General features: G+C 32.0%; 2 protein-coding genes across 2 annotated transcripts; one reads left to right on the top strand and one right to left on the bottom strand.

The window, feature by feature from the left end:
- Nucleotides 1–1255: 1255 nt before the first annotated feature.
- Nucleotides 1256–4999, bottom strand: LOC128283854 (pre-mRNA splicing factor SR-like 1). The gene is made up of 4 exons (XM_053021268.1): nucleotides 4697–4999; nucleotides 2213–2246; nucleotides 1474–1511; nucleotides 1256–1339 (listed from the first exon to the last, which is right to left on the bottom strand). Exons 1-4 carry the CDS (start codon nucleotides 4997–4999, stop codon nucleotides 1256–1258), a joined length of 459 nt encoding a protein of 152 aa, XP_052877228.1.
- A 6046-nt stretch (nucleotides 5000–11045) lies between these two features.
- On the top strand, nucleotides 11046–16189 carry LOC108471977 (probable E3 ubiquitin-protein ligase RHG1A). The gene is made up of 5 exons (XM_017773512.2): nucleotides 11046–11390; nucleotides 13780–15309; nucleotides 15395–15445; nucleotides 15806–15949; nucleotides 16058–16189. Exons 2-5 carry the CDS (start codon nucleotides 13795–13797, stop codon nucleotides 16187–16189), a joined length of 1842 nt encoding a protein of 613 aa, XP_017629001.1. The 5' UTR covers nucleotides 11046–11390; nucleotides 13780–13794.
- The last annotated feature ends 9808 nt before the right edge of the window (nucleotides 16190–25997 follow it).

Raw genomic sequence — 25997 nt, 5'->3', positions numbered from 1 at the left:
AAAATACATAATAGACACAAAATGCACATAAAAAGCATTCATCAAGGTAAGTATACATAGGTCAAGAAAATCATGCAAAGGAAATGTTTAGGTTACATAGGTCTTTTAGGCTTGTAACAATTAGAGGCTTAGACCAGTTTGGATTCTAAACAAAATAGCTCAAAATGGTTTCAAGCACTAGAAAAGGTGAAGCACATGGCATTGTCCCCTAATTGCCCCCAATTTAATCATTAAGCTCACCTCCTTATTTCTCATTCTCTTACCTTCATTATCTCTCCAAAGATTTAGAAGATACCATTTGATATTGGTGCATACACGAAGCTAGTAAGTGCTAATACATTATAAACTGAAAGATTCCTTTTAAGGCTCGAATTTTTTTTTTTTCGTTTCAGCTTTTTTTTTTAGTTTTTTCACTATTTCAATCACAATTACTTTTATTCCACGCGCTTTGCTTTTAACCCTCACTTTGCTTTTATTCGTTTACTTTTCTTTTTCATTTAGTTCACTTAGCAAAGGGTCTATATGCACCATATCAAACAATTTCTTCTCTTTTCTCTCAAGAACATATTGAGACCACCTTAATGTGTCTACCTAACCTTCAATAACCATGGCCCAACATATATTTGTGCATTTTAATATTAAGGACAAAGAGGGATTAAGGTTTTTACTCAGTTTAGGCTCAAGGCTTCAATAATTTGAGTTTATCAAGAAAGGATTATTAAAGGCTCAAAATATGGGAAATAAAGATATATAGCATAAAGGTTGGTCTTTTAAGCTCTTGAGTAGTCAAACAATGCCTAAGGTCCTTCCCAAACATTTCACAAAACACAATTTCTATCATGTCTACATTTATTTAAATGAATAATCATTGATTCAAGCATTATTCATGAACTTTAAACTATATACTTTTAAGCATAAATAAAAAATATTAATTAAATTAAATTTTCTATTAAAATTTAAACTTTAAAACTAAATATAAAAATTAATGAATTTAAATTTAATGCATAAATATTGATTCAATATGTAATTTAATACATAAAAAAAAACACACACACACACAGACACTCACAAAGTATTACAATGTCTAAAACAAAATTCATCCTGGTGAGAAAAGAATGCCAAATCATCATCACCTCTTATTAATCAAAGGAAAAAGATCAGAAAAGAAGAAGAAACAATAGACAACAGAGGCTGGTTTAAGCTTAGATGAAGCCAAAGTATTGCAATGCTTGCATATATAACTTAGTGAAGTACTTTAATCTTGATCTTGGTTAGTCAAGCGGGACAGTATTGCATTATAGATTGGGTGGACATAAGGTTTAAAATCAAAACCAAAACCCTGCAACAAACAATCACGATTGTAATCAATAACTCAAATGAAACATGGAATTACCAAAATAGATACATTAGGTTTATATCAAGATAAGGCTTGTTCCAACAATAAAGAAAATTGTTAAACGGAATCTCGATCACCTGATTGAGCAAAACAAGGAAATTAGCTATACCATTTACTGTAATGAAAGTGAAATCAGTAAAAAGTAAACCCATAATAAAAAAACTGATGCTAGGCTAATCGTAAATGCTAAAGTCGCTGTAAATAAGTGACAGGCATAAGTCCAGTTTCATGTTGATGGACTTATAAAGGCCTCAAAAAGAAAATAATTAGCCATATATGAAAAAGACAAAAAGGGTCAAATGAAGGTTAAAGGAGATGTCATGATGAACCTCATGTGTTTAATGTCTATCTCTTTTCTCGACTTCATGCGACTCATAACATGTCTCACTTTTTTTTATTAAGCTCATAAATATCACAGGCTTTTAGTTATCATAATCTTAATTTCTATGTCCAATAGCATTGATAAAGTTATTATTTTTCATTCAAACAAATTTGGTATTATCTTTAGTTATTTTGAAATGTCTAATCATTGAAGATGAGCGCAAAATGCCATAGTTGTTGAAAAACAAGCTCATGCCAAAGTTCGAACTCTATACATCTAGCATAAAGGGGATCTTGAACCCAAAGTATTGAAAATGTCGATCAAAAGGAAGAGGAGATAAACTTGACGATGAAACTCTAATGGAAAGACGTTAAACTTTTGGAAGAAAAAAGAAAAAGATGTTTAAGGGACTCATGTCAAGAACTCATGTCAAAATCAAACTGGTAATAGATAAACTCGGGACTCATCAAGATAAAAAATAAAAAAGAACCTACCTCGTGCTATTGCATTCTCTTTCCTTCTCAACTCCTGCAAAATATAAAGTTAACATTCAGTTACTACAAGGACAAATTAATCTAAGTTCAAAATGAATAACAAAACCACCTTACATACAACACAGTTACATATTGCATCCGAACATATAAGAATCAAGCCATTGCATAATTTTAGTATTTTCATAATAAAAGACTACGAACATAAAGATATTTTACAAGCATTCAGCGGAAAAACTAAATGAAATATGAATTGGAAATTGATTCAAAAACTATGGTTTTGATTTTTGTGCCAAGATAGCAATATTTAAATTACTTCAGAAATCTGTATAATTTGTAACTGCAATGTGAAAGGAACAACTTATCACAATTGATATCGAATACCGCAAAAATAAATCGGAAGCATGACACTTATTATTCAAGAGCCAGCCTCACTCGACTGTAAACTGCCAACAACAAATTACTTGTTCACGCTTATTCAATTCAACCTCTTTTGCTTTGAGTTCCTTCTCTCTTGCTTTTAGATCATATATATTTTAATCATATATAAGACAAAAACATCAAAGAAGTCTATGATTTTAATCATATATATTTTAATCATTTTGTGACCAAAGAATGGATGTTGGATAGAAAATATATAAGAAAATGCATTGAGTTTAGAGTTCATTCATAGAGATATATAAGAAAATGCCAAGCTCCTAAAGAGTGAAACAAAAATATTGATGAGACTTGAATTTCGACATTAAATTTGTAACGTTTTATTTATGTTTATATCCAGGAATTTCAAGCTCCTAAAGAGTGATGATTTCATGTAAAATGGTGAATGCTATAACAATCTAAGGCTCATCCTCAATAAGGCTTCAACAGGATGACAAGTGATCCCTCTAAAACTTTAGAATATCTCTAGAAAGCCATGTGCAAGATCATTCCTGATCTTATTAGATGGGCTCTGTCAACTGGTTGTATAAATACTAATAAATTAAATGTAGTAATAAAATATATTGTACTTCAAAGTTTAAACTCTAAAATTAACATAAAAAAAATTAACTTTTATGAATGATATAACAGCATAAAAAATATCTTCTATCATATAAAAAACCTCAATTATTGATGGTTTTTTACTTATTAGTTTTAATTAATCATGAAGTCTCAAAACAACCACAATTGTTACTAACGCTAAAAACAAGATAGTGGATGTACCTTGTGAAAAACGTAAATTATTTCTCTTGTAATTTATATGAAAATTTAAACCATTTAAACACAAAATACAAAGTACAAACACAGTTCCTGCTTAGAGGCCCCCCGGGTAAACAATCAACAGGTTTCTAATTTCAACTTAACATTTGCCCTTCCTCTTTTGGTTTAAAACTCAGTTTTTATGATTTTTTTATATTTTTCTTTTCAAATTTACTGTTAATATTATATTTGAAGTTTATATCTGTCTCTTTCAATAATATTACCTTTAAAATTTAAACATACATTCTCTTTTTAAAATGTAATATAGGTTATCACTTCACTCAATATTTTTCATCTATTAATTCAAGTTTTTATGACATAGGCGAATCAAACTAGAAATCTTCTCATAAAATTAGCTACCTACAATTGTTTCAAAGCTATAGCTTAGGGTAAGTCAATTTCCATATGACTAAATAGTGAAAAGTAACCAATCTAAATATATTTTAACCTTAAAGACCATGACTTTAGTTTATCTCTCTATCTCTCTCAGGATTTACTTTGAACATGAACATCAACTAACAAGGAAAACGCCACTAGGTACCTGGTTAGGTTTGGTTTCAATAAACCATAAACAAACAGTTAAAGACTAACATTCAGAAACATTGAACCAAGTCACATGGCAACAAATGAATCAAGGTTCCAAAGACAGATTCAGGGCAAATTTTATAACAGACCTAATTTTACTATTATCACAGTCAAATTATACCCTAAAACAAAATTCAAGAGGGCAATAAATAAATAATTTTCTAAAAGAAAAAAAACCTTGGTACCCCAAGTACGGGTGACGAAGGAGCCTTAATATCGTACCAATCCTTCTTAGCGAAAGGATCTGCTCTAAACAAAAAAAAAAGAAATCAAAAACAATAATATTATAATGCTTACATATTTATTTCTACAAATACAAGAAAACTAAGGCAAACTTCGTCAGGCATTCCACTTGACTAAGCAAGCACTTATAACTTTTAAAATGTCCAAAAATACAAACAACAATGATAAAGTAACGAAGTCATGTTTAAACCATAATCAGGTTGTAGTGACAACTTCAGATTCACAACAATGCTAATGAACTATAAGTTGATAACAAATGTACAAAAGTGGGAAAGCTTAGCCGCATTACACATCAAAGATCAATAGACATGAATAAATGCAAAAAAAATGGTGAAACAACTATCCATCCTCTCTTCCAACAAACAATTTCTACATGATTGGGAAAATAAATAAGAGAAGATAAACGGGAAAATTTCCACTTACTGCTCTAATGTAAGGAGAATCAGGGTGCTTCAGTAGCCCATGCATTTGCTTGACAGTAGGTTTCATGGTAAAAAACTTGTAAAGAAGGAAGAATGCAGTAGAAGGACCACGACAATTCCCAGTCATCCACAGTTCGACATGATCATCTTGCTTGTAAATTTCATCAATGACTTCATGGTAAGTCTTGAATCGGTAAAGCTCTTTGAAATAATTAGAGGATAATATATTCATACAAAGCACCTTCTCTAACAGCGAATCAATCGGTTTACCACATGTCTGTATCTCCATGACAATACCCCGCATTGTCAACATAAGACTATACCACACAAAGTGTCATAAATCATAAAAATAACATCATCTGATTTTCGAGAGAAAAGAAACAAACTCAAAAGAACCAGAAAACCCATCCTGATTTCTAATATCTAAAAACAAAAACCTTAAAATTATTCGAGATACGAAAACCAACCCTAATCAAGTTAACTGGAAATAAGGTATTTTCTTTAAAACATCGTACGTAGAAGCATATTAATCATCAATCAAATCTCAAAACCCTAATAAGTACAAGCGACAAAGCAAATCCCTTAAAAAATTTCATTTAACAAAATATTCTCAGCAAGAATCGAAATAAACGAATAAAGAGAAGAAGTAGATAGATTCAACATAAGATAAGGGGGAAAACTGAGAAATCATAAGGGAAGGATAAGGAATTAAGAAACGCACCACTAAAAAGCATGAGAGTGATGAAATTTTGGGAAAGAATCAAAGCAATTGACAGGAGGAGGATAAACAATAAACCCTAAGTAGAAGAGACGAGAGCTTAGGCTTACCTCTTACCTATTAAAAACAAAAATGAGAGACTAATCGAGTTTTTCAGGTATAAAATAGAAGAACAGGTTGAGAAAGGCTGAGAAAGAAAAGGGAATTGAGAAAGAAAAGGAAATTGGGAAAGAAAAGGGAATGGGGGGAGAGAGATAGAAGTACAGACTGAGAATGGCTGAGAAAGAAAAGGGAATTGGGGGGAGAGAAATAAAACGGCATCGTTTCAATTAAAACTAAAATTTAGCCGCGTATTATACCAAAACGACACTATTTTATTTAAAATAAATTAATTTTTTGCAGCGTTTTTATCATAAACGCCGCTAATGCTTGACTTTTTATAATTTTTATATTGAATTATTATATCTTTCATATCAATTTTAAATAAATATTTTTAAAAATTTAAGTAATATTTGAAAGAATTAGATAAAATTTGAAATTTTATATATTTTTATATATCAAATGGTTTAGATTAAATATTTTAAATATAAAAGCATTAATTGATTGCATAAAATTTCATCATTTAACAAGTCTCAAGTAAACCTTAAATCCTAAATCATTTAATATATATAAAGTTTATCTATTATCTCTTAAATAATTTAAACTATAATCATAATTTTAATATATTAAATTTAATATTATCTCTTTTACAATTATATAAGAAATTATTTTATAAATTAAAAACACTAATTAATCTAAACCTTAAACCCTTAACACCTATCCCTTAAACCTTAAATCATAAAACATAAACCCTAAACCCCTAACCCTTAACCCCTAACACCTAAACCTTAAACCCCAACCCTTAAACCATAAACCATAATCACTAAACCCATAATTCATAATCCATAAACCTTAAAATAGTAACTCCTAAATCTTAAACCTTAAACTATATACCCTAAACCATAAACCCTAAAATATAATGATAATTAATTCAATAATTTAAAATTAATACTATCTCTTTTACGATTATATAAGAAATTATTTAATATATAAATTAAAAACAATAAGTCATATACCCAAAAACTTTAAAATTATTTTAAATAATAGTTTTTCATTTTTTCATTTTTAACAAATATTTTCTATGTTTTTACTTTCAAATTTTTCTACATGTTATTATTTTTTGAAGAATTTAAATATTCAATTAAAAATAAATTGTATTTTAATTAATATAAATAAACTAATTAAATAATAAATAGGCGATAAAATGTTTTTTATAGCGGTTTTCAAAAAGCACCGCTAATGCTCGACTTATAGCAGCATTTTTCAAAAAGCACCACTAATGCCACTAAAGCTCAACATAAAACGACGGTGTTGTACTTAATTTTTTTGTGGCATTTTTCAAAAAGCGCCGCTAATGGTCAACCTATAGCGGCGATTTTCAGAAAGTGCCGCTAATGCTCGATCTATAACGGTGATTTTCAAAAAGCGTCGCTACTGCTCAAACTATAGCATCGTTTTTCAAAAAGCGCCGCTAATGCCACTAAAGTTCAACGATGTTGTGCTTAACTTTTTTGTGGCATTTTTCAAAAAGCGCCACTAATGCTCGATCTATAGCAGCGTTTTTTATCCAAACCCAGCTAAAAACGCCGCTAAAAACCTATTTTGCTGTAGTGATAGGATGGGGATAGTATTATCATCCTTTGCCACTTTATTGTAATTTTAGTCTTGGTGGAGCATTATACCTATCGTTGTTGGTGCTAAAATTGATAATATTATTCTAGAAGTTGAGGAAGGGTCAACTTCTATCGTTAGGTAGCCAATAGTGATGGGTCTTTTTGTTCCTCCATTTCTTTATTGTTGTTAATGCATCAAAAGGCTCTAAGTGGTTGAGCTCAATTCAAAGTAAGGCTTTCCAATAAGGATTGATGGCAAATAAACTATGCATCTCCATTTTGCATGGAAGTGGTGGGTAGTAAGTTCAGAATTTGGTACTTCATGCGGTTAGATGATTGTTCTTTAAGGATTGTTGGGCCATTGATTTTAGGACTACTTTAGGGCTAGTTTTTTGGATTGGTCTTTGTTTCATTTTGTCCGGGTCATTATTGGGTTGTTAAATTTTTTATTTTCCTTTTTGTTTGTACTATGCAATCTTGCATTTATTGATGGTGATATTTGGCATGTCTTTGAAATGAATTACCATTTGCTATAAAAATCAACACAACATATGTAATCTTAGGAGGGCTTAAGTTATGTCAATAAGGCTTATTATATTGCATCCTCTGTTAGATTTGGTGAAAGGTCAAGAAATGTTTGAGAATTGTAAAATTTTGTTACAATCAAACATCTCTTAAGATTCTACTGTGAAAGGAAAAAACCTAAAAGCTTGATATTGAAATATGAGTTAGAAATTTGTTCAAACATATAGGAATATGAGTTAAACTTAGAATATGTGTTAGAAATCATAGTTTCTTTTAAATGTTTGCTCTGATACTCTTATTTGATTACACCCTCTTTAAAATTTATTTTACTAATTTGTAAAGTTTACTTAGTGTGCTAAAAAAATCATCTTTGTATATTATTATTAAAATAAAAACTGGTAAAAAACAATTAATTAACATTTCTGTCAAAACCATTTTTAAATCGAGTTTTGGAAAATGGGAATCGCCACCAATCTTTTTAGGTGTGATTGGATCACCTTATAAAATGTTTAGTTTTAAAATATTAATTTTGGTCTACGAAAGACGAGAAAATAGATTTGGGAGTCGGTTACGTACGAGGAAGGGTTAGCACCCTCGTAACGCCCAAAAATTGGTACCTAATTTGTTATCAAGTGTCTTTAATGTCGGAAATTTGAAAGTTATAAGATGCAAACCTCTTTTAATTAGAATGTCTCAATTTTGAAAATTAACGCTCACTTATTTCAAACGAGTCAAAACATCACATCCAGTAAGTTAGGACGCAACATTTTAAAACCTTCGAAACTAAGCTCGTCTTTCGAAAATTTTTATCTCGAAACAACAAAACGCCATATCAAGTAAGTTAGGACACTATGTTTTGAAATCTCGAAAAAATTGTTTAAGTTTTGAAAACTCAAAATCACTTAGAAGGGTGCTTGACTATTCGAATTCAATGAGAAAAGTCACAACCCAGTAAGTTAAGGCGCTACCTTTCTCGAAGTTTCCAAACATCAAGCATTGCTTTTTATTATTTTTTTAAAAAAACCTTGGAATATTATTTTAAATGACGTTTTAGGATGACATATTAATGCATCATGAAGCATAGATGTACAAAATATTCTAACATTTCCATACAAACATAAATAATATCATTAAGACAAAACTAAATAACATGAATATACGTTTAATGAAAAAAATCATACTAGGGTAAATATAAGATAATAAACAAATAAAACATGAGTAAACTAAAAGAAAAACATAATACATGCAAAAATTATACAACAATATATATCATAAAATAGCACATAAAAAATAATTAAACATAGCATGTAAAAAATGAAACTATGCACAAATAAGATAAATGACATACACTAAAAAAATGAATAAATAGAACATTTACAAATTATAAAAATATAATGCAATAGTTCAAAATACTGAAATGATAATATAATATATATACATGCATAGAAAATATATAATTGAAAATAAACTATATAAAAGGTTAAATATTATAATATATAAAATACATAATCAAATGTATAAAAGATAGGAATAAATATACATATTTGAAAAATGAAGAAATTAAAATAAAAAAAAGGTTGAAAAACTAATATAGACGAAGAATAAAATAAGAACAAACCACAGAGAGTAAGAACGCAAGAGGGAGAGAAATTTGAGTGAATGCTCTCAAGAATTCTTATTGCTTCCCAAAACTCAAGTGATTTACAATGAAAGGAGAGGCCTCTATTTATAGTTGAGCCTCCTCAAATCCAACGGTACAGATCAATTACATCAACGATTAAGATTAAAGGATATCTACAAATTAAATCTCCAAGATTACAAGATCATATCTTCAAGATTGCATATCATATCTAAGATTGCATATCATATCTAAGATTGTATCATATCTGATATTGTATATCATATCTAAGATTGCATATCCTTAAAGATTATATTTCCATATGAGTCAAGCTCATAGATGGACCTTCAATCTTTTCAAGTAATGGGCCATTTCAATTTGGCCAAATTATATGTTTGTGATTTTATACTGGACTTGGACTTTATTTTTTTTTGAACTTATTTCTGGGCCCGGGCAAAATTGAGTGTCTACAATTTCAATTATGAGTTAACAAGATAATATAACCTCATTAAGGATCATACAAATTAAAATGAAATTGTAAGGATAAGAAAATATATATTATATGAACCTTGAATTTAATTTAAATGATTCATTCACTTGATTTAAAATCTAACAATGTTAGTTAATATTTTGATTATGAGTTAATTGAAGACTACGACCTTCTTCTTAATAGTACAAATTTTAACAAAGTTGCAAGAATAAAAACAACATATATTATATGAATCCAACATTGAACTTAAATGATTCATTCACTCATTTTAAAATATAAGACTCCAAAAGGCAAATAATGTTACTTAAAATTTTAATTATAAGTTAACTAGATAATACGACCTTATTGATTATGGTACAATTTTAATGGATATTGGATTTAGTTTAAATGATTCATTCACTCTTTTTAAAGTCTAGGACTCCAATAAAATATAAAGGGTAAGCTATGTTAATTAATATTTCAATTACAAGTTAACCTGATAATATAGTTATAATTAAAGTTTTAATGAAGTTATAACAATAGATAAAGAAAAAAGTTGTAAAATTGCTTCTTCTTCCCTTTATTATTTGTTTTACACTATTTCAAGGTAAAAAAAGAAGAAGCAAATATATAAATAAATAATAAAATAAATCTACTACTCATAGGTGATTGGCGGGTAAAACTATCGTAGAGGCTTTTGTACTAAGAGTTAAAATGCATTTTGCCCCCTTTACTAAAAAGAATGGGCAAATTAATTTGTGCACGTTAGATCAAAAAGTAAAATCGTCCTTCTATTAAAAATGCAATCTATTTCTATTATTAAAAACTAGTTGTTGTACGTCAGCATAAGGTACTTGTGACACACCATGTGTAACTATTTGGTTATTCTTATAGCCATGCCAATTTTTAAGAATAGAAATTGATAAAAATTTGAATAGAAAGGACTAAGTTTCTCTTTGATCTAACCTATAAGGACTAATTTTCTCATTTTTTTAGTAAAGGGGGTACTTCTATTGTGTTTGGCCATTAAGGAAATATGTTTTTTTAAGGAAGGTTTGAAATATCCAGATAAATACAAGAAAGAGGGGGAAATCGAAAACGAAGAAAGAGAGGATGAATAAGAAATAAGAAATTTAAAAAAAAAATCCTAAGAAGAAACTGACAGCTCACAGTTTACAGTAAAAGTATCAAGTTTCTATATGTTTCCAAAAAATCCATATAAAGAAATAGAGCGTAATTGCATTGTAAGATATAGAAGTATTGAGGGAAAAAATAAATAAAAAGCGAGGTGAAGACATAATTGAGGCTGACCCGTTTAAAGAGTTTGATAACGCAGAGTATCCAATTGGTTAGAAGCCAACCATGATACTTGCTTCCTACCATACTTGTCTCTTGTCTCCTTTGTAATTTTGACTCTAATCTTTCATTGGAAAGTTCGCTTCAATTTCTCCAAAAACATACATTTCTCTCTTATTTTTGAATACTATATAACCAATTGTTTTGCATTGTCAAATTTAGCCACAATTCAAGTTTCATATCAATAACAAGTTAAGAAAAAGATAGAAAACAAAATATAAAAAGAGTTCATGCGTTGTTTACAGTGGTGTCTATTTGCCTTAAGGTCTTCATTGCCTGTTTTCATCGTCACTTCAGGTATAAATCCTTTTCTTTGATCTTTTATGTCAAGTCTAATGAATTTATATTTGGTTTCATGTTGTCCAAATAAATTTTCGTTTTTTTGATGATTTCTATGACTTAACTCATTGATAGGCTTAGTTTTATATGGGATCCAGAGTTTCAAATTGTGTTTTGTTGGATTGTATTTGGTTTTAATCTGCACGTTTTCATCCTTATCTTAATTGGATTAATAAAGTTACTTACTAGTGCAAGTTGATAAATTTTAATCAATGGATGGAACAAAAATGAAAAAACAAAATGAGGGTTGATGCTTTATTAGCCAAGTTGATAACGCGTTATGGTATTGTTTTCAGCTTTTCATCCTTGCGTTTTGCCCATCTGAATCCTTTGAAACTAGTTAGTATATATATAAGAACACTCAATAGTTGAAATCTTAAGATTAGATCTTTGTCAATCATTATTAGTTTTATTTCATTTTACTTCTTATTTTCTGGTGGAATCTTCTGCTAATGATTAAGTTTCTGATTATCTTTAGTCTCTTAATCCCCTCCTTACTAGTTGGTTATGTGGTTCAAGTAGGCTAAATCCTTGGGACCAATTTTTGGGTTCATTGTTTTTATTTTCCTTCATTAATCTAATACTTTTTTCTTTTTAATTTTTAATTCTTTAACCTAGTATGTAATTCTTTTTTCTGTAATCTGGGGATAATTAAAATTTATTTATTTAAATATTCATACATGAAACTTCACCTCATTGGTTTTTAATTTTCACTCCACTTTGATATATTAAAAGTTTAGAATTCACTCCACTTTGATATATTAAAAGTTTAGAATTTGAGATTCAAATTTTTTTGATGTTGTCTTGACTTGAACGAAATGGTGATTAAAATTTTTATTAGGCACTTATTTCGCATGGGTTCAAACTGTATTACTCCATTCCCTTATCTCTAGTATTGTATAAAAAAAAACCTTTCCTAAAGTTAATATAGTCGCTTTTCTTTTTTCATACATTTATTTTATACATTAAGTACATACATATTCTTATTTTGTTGGTGCTATCCTTTTTAATGTTATAAATTTCTGCATAATGAAAATTTCATCCTGTAATTAAGTTTGTGAATTAAAGGATTTTATTTGTACATGTAATTTTATAGCCTCCTTGCAAATGTACCATAAATCTAAGCTAACAAGATAGTTAAGAATGCAGTGAGCTTGCGACATAAAATTTGATAGTAATAATATTTCCATATTATATGTATTTCCTTTGCATTTTTATGCTGCGATTCCTCTTGAAATAGACAATCATGTTTTAAATCTAGAGTCTAGATTGAATGGTTGGTTGTTTAACCTGTGCTTTTAGGAAATCTGGCAAACAACTTCTCTTGCAAATCAATTTTTTAAGGCTTAACTATAAAATTAGCTAAAAATTGTACCATTTTTCCCACTTAAGTACCTAAAGTTTTTTTAATCAAAAGTGGTATTTAAATTATTGAATTCATCTCATTTTACTTTACGAAGTTTAGTAAGAATGTGACACGTGGTGCTTTTTTATTGATTGGTTTTGTGTTTGGAGATAAAATGAGACTTTAAGTATCATTTTTGACAAAAAAAAAATTAAAGACTTGAGTAAGAAAAGCAGTATAGTTTGAGGGCCTATTTTGCAGTAAAGACTTTTTAGACTGTGTTATTACTGAACTTAGTCTCGGGTTTAAGTACTTCATCCATATTTATTCCGCCATAGATGATAGGTTTGTGTATATATATTTCATGGAATAAAATTTTCGTCTTAAAAGCTGAATCTGAAGAAAACTATTATCATCTTTTTGATGGAATTGAGTACGACGTCCAGACGTCGTTGTATGCATGCATGCAACGTATTTGGATGATCATTGTTTCTCAAATTAGAGCAAGTTTTTACCCAATCATGACCAATCATTTTTTATGCTTTTAAACCGAACGATATATCATGTAATTATTTCATTTAAAAACCTGCAAATCTTGTTCATTTTACTTTAAAATGTAAACATATAAGTAACAATTAATATTGAGATAAGTGACCAGAGTATCTAGGCTAAAGCTGGAAACTGGTTAGGTTGAAGTAGGTTGAGTTGAAATGTTGAAATGTTTTAAGAAGAAAAACAAAGGAAAGAAAGAAAGAACTTAATTTACATGGGAGATCTTTAAAATTGATAAAACTAGCATTGGGAGATCTTTAAAGTTGATAAAACTAGCATATAATTCTGTGTTAATTACTATATACTATTTCTCTTTTTGACATTCAGCAACAGATATCTATTGTGTCTACTGATACATGCATATCTTACATTGTCACCTTGCACTTGGACTATGGTAAAATCAAGTAATTACTTTATTGCTAAGACAATTTGGCTGACACTTGTTTTCAGGTGTTTTGAGACACAATGCAAGGTCAAGGCAACGGCTCCAATTCTTTCCCTTTCAGAAACTTTTACTCCAATGGTGATCCTGGATCTGATCATCGTAATGTGGTTCCTGATGCTTTAGTTAATGACGGAGACGAACATACTTCCATGAGATGGATTGGTCAACCCAATTCTTGTCTTGATACCCAAAATCATGTTGGCTTTAGTCAATTCTTGGGCGATGACTTTGGGCTTTCGCCTCTTGGTGATCAGGTTGGCACGAACCAAAGGTCTGAGCCAACTTTTATCCCTTTTTTAGAAAATAACAGCGGTGTCACTGTTAATGGTCATACCAGTAGTGAAAATGGTTCGATCGGCTCATCGTTATTTCTAGGGCGAGAGGCTGGTTCTGGTCTTCTACAACTACAACGTAACTTAGACCTGAATGCCGTGGTACATGAAGGAAGCGGAGTCGATGCAGGTCAGGGTAATGGACCATACTTATCATTAGACCTTTTTAGAGCTGGAACAAGAACAACGGAAGGAGATCATGATCACATTCAGACCTTTGATGGTTCTTCTTCTAGCCCAGTCATGATATCCTCAGGAATAGCGGGATATATTCTAGAAGAAAATATAAACAGCGATGGCCTTCCAGTCAATGGTCAGACAAGGCTTTTATGCAAAAGAAAGGCACCTGAATATGCTACTGGTGGTAATGCAAGCTGCGCACGGCAAGCTGCCAATTCTCACCAACTAGGGACTAATATTGCCCAACATAATGTCAGAAATTGCTCAAGTGCACTTAATTCCTTCAATAGAAGTCATTCAGGACATGGGGCTGCTTTGCCAACACCCTCTAACTTCTATCAAGTTCCAACAGAAGCTAGGCAAGCTGACAACTTTCAAAGAAATACCCGTTTGAGAAGGACTGCAAGTCAACCGATTCCCACATCAGCAAACTTAGCACCAATGCTAGTGCTAGCAAATCCAGCCGTGCAACAACCAACTGTGCAAGTCTCCAACTCGTTACAAGCTCCACAACCTTCCCAATATTGGAACGGAACAACCGTGTCATGGATTGGTCCTTCTATCTCTATATTGCGACAGGAAGACAACTTAAGAAACAACAGAAGACATATGATGATGTCTCTGGCGAACATGCAAGAAAACCTCAACTTGGCCAATGAGAATTCAAACTTCATTGAAAACGTTGCCTCCTCTTCCGGGATCCAATTCGGTCCTGGCATGCATCTATCGTGTTCGTCCATAAGGTCCCCTCATCCAAATATGGTTGAACAATACAGACAAAGTGTGCGAGATATTGCCAATCCATCTGAGTTCTGGTGGCAGGGGAATCACTATCCGATACATTTTGGTGTTTTCCTAGCTGTCCAAGACATGGACATTTCAGAGAGAGGTGGCAATCCCAGGCCTACTCAGGTTCCTCTGAGGTTGGGACCAAGAGCTGAGAGACAAGTCGGTGATAATTCTGGACTCTCATCAACGGTATTATCTCAAACTGCTGCTCAAAGTAGTAGACTGGTATCTGAGGTTTGTTGCTCTATAAGCTAATATGTTTTGATGAAGTATATTGCTTTACTATCTGCAACTGAAGTACCTGCCTTTTCCATAACAGGTTCGCAATGCCTTGGGACTTGTAGGTGGGCATGGTGGCTTACGACTTGAGGTAAGACTAAAGAATTATTTATTTTATTAAGTTTTATTTGGATATCAGTGGTTGTTCATAAATTTTGTAAGATATTCGTTTCTCTAGTTTCAATACAAAGGAAATTACTGCTATATCAATGTTTAACTTTGGTTTTAACAAACATGGCATGTATGTTAGGATGTAATGGTAATCGTTGGTTCATGTTTGTATGGCATACCTGAGGTGCCTAATTTTCATCACCATGTGCGCCTTGATGTTGATAATATGCCTTATGAGATAACATTTAAATATCTTCAATCCGAAGGATATTATTTCGGATTTTATAAATTGTTAGAAAACTGCTAGGGATGAAGCTCCTGTTTGTTTGTTTATTTTTAGGAACTACTGGATCTGGAGGAGCAAATTGGGAACGTTTGCATTGGGCTAAGCGAGGAAGCTATTTTGGGGAATCTGAGAAGGCGAAAATATCAATCCTTAACAATCGGACCTCTAATAGAAACTGAACCCTGCTGTATTTGTCAGGTATGTATGTGAATGTGATCCCTCATTTCTTGTTATTTCCATGAACAAGACATCTTTTTTATTATTGAAATTAATTTCAATTTCTCTGTGCTTCGAAACGATTTACAGGAGGATTATGCTAATGGCGAAGAGCTTGGTATGCTGGACTGTGGTCATGACTTTCACTTCAATTGCATTAAGCAATGGCTGGTGGAGAAGAATTCATGCCCCATATGCAGAAAGACAGCTTTGGCAATTTAAAATCAGGATCCTCATTCTCATGTCTCCTTTTAATATCTGAATAAAAACAAAAACATAAGCTGCTGAATTTTTGGACCTGCCAGTCACCTCAGTATATTTATACAAATTTGTTATTTTACTTTTCCTGGAGATTTTCATGATAGTAAACAATGGATCATTCTACTTAGGAAAGCAGTGATCGGTGCTCCAATGCATTCAAATTGGGAAAGCAGTGATCGGTGCTCCAATGCATTCAAATTGGGCTATACTGTTAACTACTCGTATTCCAAATTTCTAAAACTTTAAAGAGTTCTATGGTTTTCTTCTTTAGCCTAGCGTTTTTACCCTAAAACTATTAAGAAGTGTCTTACCATTTAGACTGCTAATATTTTACTCCTTTTATTATTCAATATTTCAATTGAATTTGGAGATTGTGTGATCATTTAACTAGCCTGTTCATACAAATTAAAAGAAAACATACATCTAATTAATTCCAGATATGTTTCATGAAAAATAATTTTTATATTTTCTTTGTTTATTTCATGAAAAATAGATTAATAATAGAAAAGGACAATGTCTTATTAGCCAAGAGAATATTATACTAAAAATAAATTAAAATTTTTAATTTTTAAAATATTTGTAAATATTAGAATATTAATCTCTAATATTATAGTTTAATATTATTCAAATTAATTTAATAAAATTATTTAGGGTAAACTATCAAAATAGTCATTTTTGTCTATCTCAAGTTACATTTTAGTAACTTATGTTTGAAATGTTACGTTTTAGTCACTTACGTTATCGCGTTGTATCATTTTAATCGCTAAGTAATTAATTGCCTTAACAATGTAACGGTAAGCTAACGTGACACGTTAACTAATCTTTTCGAACAAAAATTTTAGGTTAATTTATACAATCAGCCCCCATATTTGTTCGTTTTGAGTAATTTTTTTTTCTTTTATGTTTTTTTTAACTTTACTTTCTTTGTTCTTTTTTTTTTCCATTCTCTTTTGTTTCTCCTTCTATTTTCCCCCCTATCCATTTCTTTTAAAATAGTTTTTCTATATTTTTCATTTGTTAAAACTAGTCCCTATACTTTTATTTTTTTGAACAATTTAATTTTTTTGAGTGAGGCGAACTTGTGGACTAGTTTAACAAATGAAAAACATAGAAAAGCTACGTTAAAAGAAATGAAGAAGGGAGGAAAACAGAGGGAGAAGCAGAAGAGAATGAAAAAATGAAAGTTAAAAGAATATAAAAGAAAATTAAAATTACTCAAAATGAAAGATATAGGGACTAATTGTAGATTTTAACCTAAATTTTTTGTTTGAAATGATGATTTAACATGCCATGTCAGCTTACTGTTACACCGTTAACGGCAATTAACGGCTTAGTGACTAAAATGTTACCATTTCAAACATAAGTGATTAAAATATAACCTGAGGCAAATAAAAGTAAATCTTTTGGTAGTTTACCCAATTATTTAATATTAATTATAGTTTCAATGTGTGATCACTATCTTTTCTTTTGGTCAATGTGATCATCATTTACTTTTGTCACGAGGCTAAAACTTTTGTTTTACAAATTTTGCGACCTTAGGCGATTTTTTAACTTCAAATCTATCAAGTTAGTCTTATCTCTAAAATAAGTTTTCAAAGAGGTAATTCTATAAGGTCCCGAATTAAAACAAAAGTAAGCACAAAAGACAAAGAAGCACAAATCAAACAAAAAAGTCATAAGAAAGCAATAACACACCAAGTGTTTGAGTAAGTGCTCTAAAAAATATTCTATTACTTAAGAATGAAGTGATTACAAAAAAGGGGAAGTCCTCTATTTATAGTTGAGCTCCCCCAGATCTAACATTTTAGTTTAAATTACATCAACGATTGAGATCAAAATCAATCTATAAATTGAGGTTTTTAAGGGATTTTCCAAGATCCTCTAATATTACAAAATTTTCTAATTTACATATTTATCTTGGTAACTCTAGTTTTACTTAAGTGTTTCACAGGACTATCAAGGCTTCAAATAGATGGGTTTCTCCGCATTTTCTATGAATCGTGCCAACTCAATTGGGTCAAATAAGCCACATTTAATCAATTGACCTCAATGGGACGCTTTGTATGCATTTGTCATGGGCTTTGATCCGTGGCCCGTGACATTTTCATATATGTAAATTCAAATTAAGTTTTAATTAGGCATCATTTTCTTAAGAATGTGTAACGCCCTGATTTTCTTATTTTTGCTTTTGTAAAATTTTCACACAAGTGTGTATCTACTTCAGTGGTTAAGAGTTCTGGGGGTGTGTAAGAGGTCCCAAGTTCAAGTCTTTGTTCAGTGGGCTTATATTTAATTGCCTGTAATTTTATATTAGAATGAGTCTGTTGGTTTGAGTGGCAAGGGAGTTAGGGTGTTGGGGGATCTTGTGTTCGAATCTCTGCACAAGCTTAAATGTTATGTTTTTGCTCAATTGTTTAATAATGTTTCAGTTGAGTCGAGAGTCTGAAGAGGTTGGGAGATAATGAGAGAAAATATGGGATTATGGATATTTTAATTGTTATCCATCTTTTTTTTCAAAATTTTCTCTTCCCTGGAAAGTTTTGTAACACCCCTAACCCGTATTCATCGCCAGACTAGGGTTAAAGGCGTTACTGAAAAATCGAAAACATTTTACAAACAATTCACATACATTATCCACCATCATAATCAAACATGATCATAATGTCCCTTATATAGGTCATCAAGACCTTAAACATGTATTAGAAAGGGGTCAAGACTAAACCGAGCACATACAAATTTTTTTTGAAACTAAAACATTTTTTTTAAAGTTGTACAGGTCACACGCTCGTGTGAACAGGCCGTGTGTCTCACACGGCTTTAGACACGTTCGTGTGTCTAGGCCATGTCAAAATAAGGCATACATACTGACTTATCCACACGGCCACAAGACACGCCTGTGTGTCTAGCCCATGGTAGAAACTGACTTGGCCACACGGCCTAGCACACGCCCGTGTGTGCGACTGTGTGGTCTGCCCAGGCTTATTTCGAAATAGCCCTCGAGCAACACGTCTGAGACACACGCCCGTGGCTCTACCTGTGTGGGAAAAAATAGGCCATTTGCAAGGCCAAATTGCCACCCATTAAAGGTCCTCCCAACAAACATAAAACTTCATACACTAAAACATACACCTTTCATGCTATATCATAAACAACCAAATTCATGCTTATAACTATACCAAAATCATACCAAATCATAATTCAAAATCATACCAGAACTTATGTTTCATAACCTTAACTTACTTCATTCAATCTCATGCCATACACTTACCAATTTCTCAAATATGCACATATTAAAACTTACCAAAATTAACCATTTCATTTGGTCATTCAAGAGTGCATCAAAACATACCATTTTTTAACACAAAGCATAAACCAAAATTTATTCATAATCACATCCAAAACCAAGCCATATCATATGGCTAGACATACACATTACAAAACATAATCAAAGTACTTCTAGCCTATACATGCCATATGTAACGCCCCAACTTTCGGGAATTCTGTGAATGTTGGCATAGGTTTAATTATGTTAGTGGGCCTCTAGAAGGCCCAAGCTTAAGATAAAACCCGGCAATTTTAGTTAATTTTTGTTCCATAAGAAAAAGGGGGTGAAATTATGAAATAGGACCTATGTGAAAATGTTTGAAAATGCTATAGGCTAAATTGAAGTGGCCAAATAAATAGGAGTGCAAAATAGGAGGATTTGCATGAAAAACCTCCCATTTTACATGAAGTGGCCAGCCATCATGTTGTTGTAGACAATATGAGCACTTGATATCCATAATTCATGGTACAAATTGATAATGGGTTAGGTAAATGTTCCATGATAATGGATTAGGTAAATATTCCATGATAATGGGTTAGGTAAATGTTCCATGATAATGGTTTAGGTAAATGTTCCATGATGGGCATTTCATGTCTTTTGTATTAAAGAATTAAATGGATGAAATATGAAATTTTATTAAAAGAAAAAGGGGTGAAAAGAACAAAGTTTTGTCCATCTTTGTTCATCATAGCTGAAAGTTAGAGAAGAGAAAGGAGAGGAGAAAGCTCTTGAATGTTCGGTCACTTAGGGAAGAAAATTGAAGGTAAGTTCATGGTAGTTTGCTTCTATATTGATGTTCATGAGTTCTTCTTGATTCTACCTTAACTCTTGAAGCATATTTTGGTTTTTAGTTGTGTTGTGATCATTTAGTCATGAATTAAAATGAAGGAAATGGTTGTTGTTTCATGTTCTTTTGATGAAAAATGGAAGATAGGTGAAGTTGAGCCAAACAAATGAGCATGCATGTGCCTTAGATGCTAAGGGGAAAAAAATCGGCTAACATGTTGTGCTTTAAAATGATGAAATGGAGATTATATTTAAGTAAAATCATATATATGTGATGATTGATTTGTGATATACATGTTTAAATAACAAGCATGCAAGTTAGGTGTGAAAGAGTGATTTGGTAATAAATCTGCTTGGGACAGGAGCAGTAACGTGACTTTGGAAAATCACCATAAATTATGGGAGATGAATTAGAAGCTGAATAAATTATGTAATTAAATCTTGTTGAGTATAGTTTCAAATGAAATAAATGAGAACATATTTTGAATTCTATACAATGAGAAATTTGATTCGTAATGAAGAGTGGTCAGATTAGTCAAACAGTGAAACATGGGAAACTTTAAGAAAAATCTGGTATTGATTGGCCATACGAAAAATTCTGAAAATTTTATGGATAGAAGATATATGAGTCTATTTTCAGGGAAAATTAACAGCACTTGATTTGGAGTTTCATAGCTCCAGTTATAAATGATTTAGTGATTGTTGCTTAGGAAGACAGCTTGCAATGAAATTATGATTATGTGGTAAATATTGACAAAAATTTGTTAATGAGTTGCTTATTGATTTCTTATAAGCTTACTATGATCTGTAGGTGTGGTTGGCCGAATATTGTAAGGGGTTAATATGTAGTTCATATTTGAATAGTTAGATTAATGTGTTAGTAATCCAATTGTAGGCAGTTCGTGTGTGGATCTCGTCAGCATATCGTCGCAAATAGGTGTGTAACTAACACCCTCTTTCTTAGTCTAGATCGACAAAAGCCGAAAAGCCGAAATGCCGAAAACTGGTATTTTGTAGATTTGCGAGTGTGCGAATGCTCGTAAAGTAAATCGATTAATATTTTGGTAAGTTGCAATGTTTGACCGCAAAGGGCATGATTTACGTGCCTCGATATTTTTGGGCTTAATGGGCCAAAATTGGAATGATGGGCCAATCTGCCCAATTCGATAAGAACCCTCGATGCGTGATTCGTTAGTACGTGAAAAGTAGGAATATGCATGAAAAACCCTAAAATAGATAAACTACTGAAATACCTTTAAAAGTGGAAAATTTACGCTTTACCCTTAGGAGATAAATTACCAAATACCCCTAGGTTAAATTGACCTAAATGCATGTTTCATCGTTGTTATTTATCGCATGCCATGTTGTTATTATCGATGCATAGGATCGGGATATTGACAGAGGAAGTAATGAAAGTGGCTTGTCCACGTCTTGGAGGCTTTGCCTCAATTTACTATTAATCGAGCGACAAGGCAAGCAATCGTGGAGTGTTAATGGATGGGTTGAGCTATTCCCCACATGGAGCGTAGGGTCTGGTACTGGTGGAGTGTAGTGGTTGGTGGGTTGAGTAGTCTCCCAAATGGGCTTGCATATGTTATTGATGTTGCATGTATTTTGAAATGGGCCTATGGGCCATCATCATTATCTGAATAAGGGCTAAGGCCCGGTTTATTGTAATCTAAAAGGGCTCGGTCCATTACCACTTGTTACTGAATGGGCTTAGACCCAATAGGCTTGAGTGACTTGGGCTTTGAATGGGTTTTCCTTACACATTGAGTTTCCCAAACTCACCCTTTTATTTTCATCCACAGGTAATCCCCAACCATAGTGGGCTTGAGTCGTGAGGGAATTGAGTGGCCACCCATTCGAAAGTTTGGTTTTCTTCCGTGAACTGGACATCCTATTATTTATGTTGAGGTTTGGGTTTTAAATGTAATAAGGCCGCTTAATTATTTTTGATGGTTTTAATATGTATTACTAAGATAGGTATTACTTATTTTAACTGTTGAAATTGGATAGCTTTAGGGCGCGTTTTCAAAAAAAAAAAACAACAATTGATTTCAAAATAACACGACAACAAGCAAAGCTTCCGCAATGAAAATATTTTCTAAAATTAATCACTTTTCCTAAAAATGACTTAATCAAATCGGTTTCTTAGAAATATGCATGACGTTAAGATGTGGCAATGGTGGTGTGCATGTCTAGGATTGGATCCGAAGGGAGCTTGGTACTTAAATAGTCCGATAGACTCACCTCCTCTTTTTCGGTTTCCTACCTGGTGCATAGCTTCCATTCACTTTAACCTATAATGAAATTATCTTTTAAAACACTAAGTAGGTTTTTTTTCTAGATCAACAATATAAAATGTTTTGAACGCTTCGATGTGGCATGTCGGATCCGGCCATAACGTCTGGGCCGGGTTTGGGGTGTTACACCATACTTCAGTATATACATTTTCAAAAGGTACCAAAATAGAGTTAGATAATGTGGTGATGATTCTCGACGATCCCTGAGTTCTTGATAGCTACAATATCTATAAAACAATGCAAACATACACAAAGTAAGCTTTCAAAATCTTAGTAAGCCATATACAAATAAACTTAACAATATAAACATATAAGAATAGTAATATACATATAATCCTTAACCACATGCTATAACAAAATATATAGCTCAAATACATTTCACATATTCTTCATTCATTTGCACATAATGCATATTTTCTTATACTTTTGTCACATATACTCACTTGATCATTAAGATACATATACTTACCTTTCAACATCAAATATGATATATAATTTCAAACGTAACTGAATTGGATACACATTTCATATTATCATTCATTTCTCAGAATGCCCGTTGAACCATTCAGAATCATAAGGATACGCAGATAACTCAGAAAGCTCATACAATGCCAACGTCCCAGATGTGGTCTTACATATAATCAAATATCGATCCCATTGTCCCAAATAGGGTCTTACACGAAATCAAGTACGATGCCAACGTCCCAGACATGGTCTTACACGTAAATCAGAAGTTGATGCCAACGTCCTAGACGTGGTCTTACACGATAACACATATCAGATCCTATGTCATGACATATGTATCTTAACTATTCCTAAGGTTCGTACGAGACTTTTCAGACGTCGGAACTTTGTCGATACTTTCTCAGATGTCTCATATTCAAAGCATATAGCCATTCATCATTGTTCAATAACATATAAGCATAAATAAACCATTTCAAATACATTAATTTGTATATAGACTTACCTCATACGGATTCGGATAGATGGAATCGACTACTCGACAACTTTCGACTTTCTCCGATCTAATTCTGTTTTCTTTAATTCTTGATCTATATAAATTCAAATTTAACTCTTTTATTTACCAAATCATTCAAATCAATCCAAAAACACATATTTAGGGCATTTTACAAATTATCCCTCACATTTTTACATTTTGACAATTTAGTCCCTAATCACAAAAATCACAAAATACACAAAATTTGCATATACTTATGCTTAGCCGAGTTCTCATAGTACTAATACAAGTCCACACATTTCATTTATTTCACATTTTAGTCCCTTAATTTACAAATTTCACAATTTAGTCTAAATTACTCAAATTCATAAAAAATTCAAAGACAGAATATACTAACCCAACACATATCTTTCATTTACTAACATCAAACTTCATAAAACTCATAGTTTCATCAATGTATCAACACAAAATCATCAATAAAATCAGATATTAAGGCATGGGCTTAGTAAAACACAAAACAACGATCATAAAAACGTAAAAATTATCGAAAACGGATCAAAACACATACCCCAATCGAGCAAAACAATGGCCGAACCCTAGAATTCTTTTTCCATTTTCTTTTTCTTGTATATTCGGCAATGGATGAACAAAATAAACTAAAATTTAACTTTGGTTTTAATTAATATAACATTAGTATGCATTTTACCAATTTAACCTTATTATAAATCATTAAAATTCCACCAACTAATGCCCATTTATGTCATTTAACTTATTCCATGGTCAAATAACCTCATAAGGACATCATAATTAATAAACCATAACAAATAGGTATTTTAACAATTAGAAGGCCACTTTTACATTTTACGCGATTAGGTCCTTTTATCAAATTGAGCACACAAACAATTAAATTTTCATACGAAACTTTTACACATGCTAATTCACATATCATAATCATAGAAAATAATGTTAAAATATTTTTTTGACTCAGATTTGTGGCCCTGAAACAATTATTCCTACTAGGGTCTAAATTAAACTGTTACAAGTTCTGACATTTTTTTCACTGTCTTATTCAACTCTTCCTTTTTTTTCTTGTTCTCTTCTTTTGATTCCTCCATTCGATTCCATTGTCTTTGTTGCTTGCTGTCATACCCTTGCTCTTGTTGTTTCGGGTTTCGTCGCACGTTTCTGGTAAGTGAAGCTTTGTTATTTTGTAACTTGTGTTTTCCAAAAAGTTGGTTGTGGTTGTACTGTTGTTCTAGCAGCAGCAAATCGGGAAGATCGTGATCCTACTCTTGTAAAATCATAGTCAATCGTTCAGAGTGTAGGGGTAAGTGTTGGTTGTTTGATTGGAATTTTCGTAGTTTCGATTTAATCGTAGATCAAGTCTGATCCTGAGCTTCGGTGTGTCGAATATAGGTTCTGGTGGTCTCGAGAGGGTTTTTTCTTCAAAACAATACCAGGTGTATACCCAAAACGTAGAAAATGAGGTTTTGGCAAAAGCCAAAAAATGAATCTGTTGACGCCACACGGGCGTGTGGTCTCTTATGTGGATGGTCGTGTACGAGACACGACTGTGTAGTCGATGAAGGCATGGCTGTGCACAGCACACAGCCGTGTGGTGGCTCGAGAGTGACCATGTAGGCCACACGGGCATGTGGATTTTGGGCCAGACCGTGTGGGCCACATGGGCAAAGGTTGGTCTGGGCATGTGGGCCACACGGGCATATGGACCCATAATTTTGAAATTTTCCCTAAGGCTGCACGGGTCGCTTCGATCGACTATGGGCCTACTGTAGGGTCGGTAAGGGCTATTTAGACCCTATTTTGAATGTTATGATATTCTGATAGACTGATCTGAGTAGGATACTAAATGTATGCCTAACTGTACTGCCATATGTATATCTGTTATTTCTATAAAAGCATGTCAAGCATGTTTATTCTGATAAATCTATATCTGATTTTCTACATCTGATTTGGGGTAGGATTTGTATATAAGAAGGAAGTGATCTGTATGGTGTTTAATGTCTTTATTCTAGCAGCTTGGCTGCACATTATCTGACATTTGTCTAAATAGCACGATATGGTGTATAGGGATGGGTAGGTGTTTTTTAACCCCACATGGTGTGTTGGGATGGTCGGAGTTGGTGTGCAGAGGATGGGGGTAGGATTTATGCATATCTGCTACTGAATCTAATTCTAAAATTGAAACTGTATCTGTTTCTGACTGTGCTTATAATTTTGTATGTTTGCATGCTTAATTCTGCTAGGTTACACACTGAGTTTTTGTAAACTAACATCTGTTATCTGTTTTGGCAGGTAATCCATAGACTTAGGCAGATAAATACGACAGAGTCTCACGGTGACCACAAGTTTGTGAATTGACTTTATATAATG

Source organism: Gossypium arboreum, chromosome 11 (assembly GCF_025698485.1).
Source record: "Gossypium arboreum isolate Shixiya-1 chromosome 11, ASM2569848v2, whole genome shotgun sequence".
Lineage (NCBI taxonomy): Eukaryota > Viridiplantae > Streptophyta > Magnoliopsida > Malvales > Malvaceae > Gossypium > Gossypium arboreum.
Note: the sequence above shows the minus strand (reverse complement) of the source record. Positions and strands in the feature narration are given on the sequence as shown.